General features: G+C 35.2%; 1 protein-coding gene across 1 annotated transcript; it reads left to right on the forward strand.

Annotated features, from left to right (window-relative positions):
* The first annotated feature begins 1,645 nt into the window (after positions 1 to 1,645).
* On the forward strand, positions 1,646 to 5,871 carry LOC137197452 (ovarian cancer G-protein coupled receptor 1-like). The gene is made up of 4 exons (XM_067610866.1): positions 1,646 to 2,389; positions 4,049 to 4,253; positions 4,827 to 5,011; positions 5,146 to 5,871. Exons 2-4 carry the CDS (start codon positions 4,095 to 4,097, stop codon positions 5,651 to 5,653), a joined length of 852 nt encoding a protein of 283 aa, XP_067466967.1. The 5' UTR covers positions 1,646 to 2,389; positions 4,049 to 4,094; the 3' UTR covers positions 5,654 to 5,871.
* Positions 5,872 to 6,137: the final 266 nt, after the last annotated feature.

Here is a 6,137-nt window from a genome sequence, read left to right on the forward strand (position 1 = left end):
TCATTTGTCAAATTAAAGAACTTAAAACTAAAGCATTTCATACTGTTTACAACCTAAAGAGAATATAAAAACAACAACATAAGAAATATCAAGTGTCACGTCTTCCTACCATCACCCAGCAGGTTTTCACTTCTTTAATACGTTGTGAAACACTTCATGGTCCTTTTTTCTCTTTCTTATCACACAAGAAACTATTATTGACTTAATTATTTATTATTGTAATCCCACTGCTCATTATTGTAATTAATTATTTATTAAATATGTTCTTTGGAGCCACGTTTCATATAGACGGTTACAAACTTTCTAAGAAAAACCTGTTTTCTTTTTTCTTTTTTCAAGGAATTTGAACATTATATTAGAAATACTGAATAATGTAGTAACCAGACACTGAATTGTCTGACAGTAACACTTCTAATTTCATTATTTTGTTTTATTAACAATCATTATTTGTATTACCCCCACATGTAAAAAAAAAAAAAAAAAAGGAGGAAGAGGTTAAATTATGCAATAACTTCTCCTGAAACTGCTGTACAGGGGCTGTTCAGAAGCAGATAACAACCTGTGGTCACTGATATATTTAACACATCATAGTGGTGGAACAGCAGCACGTAACCAGGAAGCTTTGAGGTATTTTACTATTTAGCATAAATGCAATTTTAAGCAGGAACTTCTTGAACACATGTTTATATATTCATATGTTAGTCCTGCTGTATTTCCCTACTTTAATTATCATTATTATTTGTAGTAGTAGTAGTAATGATAGCAGTAGTAGTACTCCTGCTGCTTTTCATTATGTGTTCACAGTACTTTTATTTGTGAGTTGAGTTTTCATGATCAGGTTTTGCGTTCCTCTCCATGCCTCCATGTTTTCTTCAGTTCCATTTTGTGCATTGTCGGCAAGTTTGTGTTAATCTTTGGGGAACATTGTAATAGTGGAAATAATGGTTTTGGTAGGAACAGAGATTATTAGATGCTAAAAAAAACGTGTGAAATGTGAGAAATAAAGCATGAGATATATACTGATATACAGCTGGGGAACAGGAGATGTGTATCTGTGTCTGTGTTTGTGTGTCTGTCAAAGGCTACTTTTGGGGACAAATTTCAGATTAATTTTATTTTGAAGTCTGATTAACCAGACTGAACGGCACAAAATACTAACGACTCATTCATTACTTATCAGCATCTCTGCAGCTCTCCTCAGCTTTACAGAGCTTTACAGAGAGTTTCAGCTCATTGTTTATCTGTCACCCTCTTGGTTCACTCTCTGCACTCTTATAGCTTCATTTTCAGCCACAGCAGGCAGCTGTTATCAGAGGAAAAGCTCTAAAAACCCACTGTACACTACCTGCTCAGCACCAACAGACAGTTGCTGTAGACTAGCTGGTGAACATTGTGGAGCATTTAGCAGCTAAAGAGCCAGATATTTCCCTCAGGAGTTGGTAGAGAGCAAAAACAGAGCTAAAAGAGAGTGAATATTGGACTTACATTCACCAGGTGAATGAGACTAACCTTTGTCCTAATATTCATGTCTTTTTCAATGCTCCTGCATGCTTTATAGCAAGAATGCCAATCGCAATGATCTTGAAAAAGTACAACTTCTCTCTTCTTTAGAAGTCTAAGTAGAGGAACCTCCTGTGTCTCATACTCACCACTCAATCAGGTTGAGATCCTGCAGCTTTCAAAAGTGAATTTTATGTGTTTCCTTTGTACTTTTTTTGTTTTACTGTCATCCAGTGTAGAAGCAATAATGGTGTCACTCTATTCATAATGTAGCACATAAAAACTGTGAATTTAGTGATGCAAAACAAGAAAACAGAGATGCAAACAGTCATGAAAACCAACATGCAAACAGTGACAGTTTACTGCTGTCCAACCAGTAAGTTTCTCCCTCTCTTCCCTTCTATACAAATTTGACATGTGAGAAATACAAGTATCTGACTGTGTCATAAAATATACAGTAAAATATACAGTATTTTGAATAATAAAACTGAGTTAAAGTAAGACACATAATATAGAAACATAGAAACAGGGAAGAATGAGAATAAAGGTAGTGGCACTGCTTAGAAATGTCTTCCAGGAATTCCTGGAAATGATGAAAGCTGAATTTTATATTTTCATTGGAAATATTCACATGAAGTTACTTTCATGACAAAGTTCAAACTCTCAAAGGAAGATAAAACCACAACCCTGTATGTGACATCTTTGAGGAAGTTACATATCCTGTGTGGTTTTGGCCAATCAGAGAGTGATGTGATCTGAGATCAGTTAATCACAAATGTGTTTCAGTGCTTTCACTCACCATATTTACTGTAGACTGTTTGGATGCAGACGACCAAACATCAACCTCTGTGTAGGGAACTCATCCAGGTGTGGTCTTGCAGCTTTCCAGGTAAGTTTTGTGACATTTTTCACTTGTGTATGTAGAGATTGTAAAAGTGACATTAGAACTGCAAACAGTCATGATAATGAGTATGCAAACTGTGACAAGCAGACAGCTTTGGACTGTAGGTGTACAGAATACTGTGGTTAAACCAACTGTGTTTTATTTCATTTGCGTTTTATTCCCGTAAATACAATTTTGATGTGTAAAAAAGACAAAAGAAAATAGCTAAAAAGATAATAACATTCAGAACTTTTCACTATTTTGAATGAAATAAAATGAGCTAAATAAAGAAGAATGAAGAAACAAATGTTGTTTATTATATTTCTGTATTTCTTGTATTTACTGTATGTTCTGAGCCAACATTGATCCACATAGAGGTATTTATAGTGATATTTGCAGTTTTGATGACAGTTGAAATATGAAAGAGTTTCCTCTGCTGTGACGATATGAAAAGAAATAAAATAAGATAAAAAATAAAAGTCTAACAGAGGGATAGAGTTACACAAACCAAGATAGATTACAGTCAATTAATGATTCCATCTCATAAGTGTTTCTTTTGTTTGTTTGTTTTATTTGTTGGTTATTTTTGGTGATTTGGTACATTTTATCCTTTATTGAGAGGAGACAGTAGAGTCAGACAGGAAATGAGGAGAGAGAGAGAGAGATGGGGATGACATGCAACTAAGATCTGCTGGAATCAAACTGGACATAAATGTTGTAGTTTTGTGGTATGAGTCTTAACCAGTACGCTACAGGGATGACCAGTATGTTAGTGTTGTTAAACATGGTGAATGTACCAGCCTGCAGTTGTTTCCTCTAATTTATTTTCATACTAACTCCAAAACATAGTCAGAGTGCACAATCTATAAACAAAATATAAAATATGTAGATGATTCATAAAATGGTTTGGTCAGACATGCGAACCTCCTTGTCCAAAATCAGAGATCACAGAGTTATTCAACTGGTGGGATGTCAAGTGCAGAAGACAAACATCCTAGACCAATGTCTCTGTACCTTAAATTACTGAAATAACTGTATGACATTCTGTAGTAATGACCTCACATCATCATGTAAAAATATTTATATACATAACAAGGACTTGTATTATCTGACAAGTTATTTTTTGATGAAATATAGAAATTCAACGATTAGTCGATTATTCTCATTGCTACTTTATTGCTTTATTGTTTTTTCAAATTATTGTTTCAATCATTCTTCAAGCAGAAAGATCAAATATTCTCTGGTTTCAGCTTTTTAAATAATATGATTTGCTCCTTTTCTTTGTCATATGCAACAGTACATTAAAAATCTTTAGGATCTGGATTGTTGGTCAGAAAAATAGTAAATAAAATAGTAAGCTGAAGACATCCCCACAGAAATTTTGAGTGTCATTTTTTTACAGTGTGTAAAACACTACATTTTATAAACTCAAAGGTTAATCATTTAATCGGGAATATAATCAGCAGCTTAATCTGTGATGAAAACAATTGTAAGTTGCAGCCTTGAACAAATATTATTAGGAGAAAATGTAACAAAGACACCTTTTTTGTGGCTATAATATACACTGTATTTGTGTGAACTTGCACCTCAAGACTTTAGTGATGTAACTTAACAATGTTATGTAGATATTAAAAAACCTCCATAAACTGATCTCTCATACAACAGGTTTCACTCTGAAGAAGAAGAAGATTTCTACATCAACACCTCACAGATGGAAAGCAATAACAGCAATGTCACATTCGACTATGATTCCACCTCCGATGACATCCCTTATAATATTGAACGAAATATTGAGTATGTGATAACATGTGTAATCATTGGTATCGGCCTTCCTTTGACTCTAGTGGCCATCTACTCTCTTTATTCCCAGGTGAGTACTTTATGACTAAGATTTATTAATTTTAGGTCATGTGTCTGTCATACAGTCTGTCTGTAAAGAATCTTCATCCTGCTTGGGGGCTGGAAGGAAGTCTTGTAATGACCTATAAATTTAAGCTAATTGGACCTTTAACACATGCAGTTAACATGTGTAGCTTCAATCCAGCTTCTCTTAAGGTGAAGTTAACAGCATCATTAACTTGTAGAGAAGAAATTGTCATAAAAGATTTGTCAGGACAATTTGTACAGCATTATTTGAGCTCATTATTTTGGGATTTGATTTAAATAATCAAGAAATATATGTTCTATATATATGTATATGTTCTTGTTGTTGTTGAGTCTTGTAACATTGATTGGCCAGTGTGTCATATTTGATGACACATTGGTCGATGCATGAATGTTTCTGACTGCAATTGCTGGGCAGAACAAAATGACATTTTTATTATTACCTATAATTCCATCCACTTGTATTTTTGCACATTTTGTGCAAAGGTCCTAAATGAAAATTGAAGAAAAAAAATGTTTCCAGCTGCTTTTTTTTATTTCTACCACTGTTTTCTTGCAGGTGCAAAATAGCAATGTTGCTCCAATCTTCATCATCAACCTCCTCATCTCTGACATCATTCAGTTCTGCTGCATGATCGTCTTAGTGGCAAAACCTGACTGGAAGATCGATGAAATCTTCTTTTATATTTACTATTATTGTGTGCTGGCCAGTGTTGGCTTCATGGTCTGTGTCGCCGTGGAAAGGTAGCTATCTGTTTATCATGTATGTTTTTAGCTACTTCCATGTGTATGACCATTATATTACCATATATATCTGAATCTCCTTAAAGACAGGAATATTCTGTATCTGATGATAGACTGTGTATCTTGTGTTTCAGGTATTTGGTCATCACATGGCCAATGTGGTACCACGTCAGAAGAACCATCAAGATCTCTCTTGTAGTCTGTGTCGTGGTCTGGATCCTTCCTCTTGTTTATGTCCTTCCTCTCTATTTCTGGGTTAAATTTGAGATCTCAGAAACCATTTTCGCTGTCTTTCTCCTCGTTCCTTTCCCACTGCTCATATTCTTCTTGGGTGGGACCCTCAAATCGCTGTTTGCTGCCAATCGTGTCCCCTCTGATGAAAAACGACGAATTATGGGAATTTTGGTCCTGGTGCTGCTCATCTACACACTGCTGTTTCTACCCAACATCATTTGGTCCCTGGTAGAAGACGCAAGACTTAATGATACCTTCGACAACCTGACTTTCATTCTTCTCAGATTCAGTCCTCTTGCAGACTTGATTCTGTATGTTTTCATTAGGAAAGGGGTCATAGACAAGCTTTTGGCCTCTCTGTGTTGTTGCAGAATGGACAGTGATGATAACAGCAGATCATCAGTATGAAAGACAACAACATGTACACAGTCAGCTCCATGCAGGCAGAGAAAGAGGGAGAAAGAAAAGAGAGAAAACAGATGTTAACTGTAATGTGTCTGAATGTTCACTAAAATACACTTAAACTAGCAAAAAAGAGATAAATAAAGTGTTTGCTGTATGACAACAAAAGACTTTGTGCCACATCATTAGTTGAAATGTTTGTGTCAGTTATGCTCAAAGAAAACTACTAAGACTGTTTGTTGTCAGCCAGTGGTGTGACCATCACAAGTAGATGAAAAGGAAGCATTGTTTTGATTATGTTGTGAGAGAAGTGGTTGGTGGGAAATGTTTGTCCATGCAGGTGAACTTTTTCTGGTTCACTGTTAGGGCTTCAACAAATGTGCATTAAGTTGATGTCTATCATTATTATCCTCTGAAGGGCACATAGCATGCTTTTTGTGATTTTCTGTCATTTATATTCATAATTTAAGTCTGCTGAGGGGCAGCTTCC

Source organism: Thunnus thynnus, chromosome 14 (assembly GCF_963924715.1).
Source record: "Thunnus thynnus chromosome 14, fThuThy2.1, whole genome shotgun sequence".
NCBI classification, from domain to species: Eukaryota; Metazoa; Chordata; class Actinopteri; order Scombriformes; family Scombridae; genus Thunnus; species Thunnus thynnus.

Bases quoted from the DNA above. Each gene is read 5' to 3' on its own strand.
- LOC137197452 (XM_067610866.1), top strand. From the start codon at position 4,095: ATGGAAAGCAATAACAGCAATGTCACATTCGACTATGATTCCACCTCC. The intron at 4,254-4,826 runs GTGAGTACTTTA...GTTTTCTTGCAG, and splicing joins TCTACTCTCTTTATTCCCAG to GTGCAAAATAGCAATGTTGC. The intron at 5,012-5,145 runs GTAGCTATCTGT...CTTGTGTTTCAG, and splicing joins GTCTGTGTCGCCGTGGAAAG to GTATTTGGTCATCACATGGC.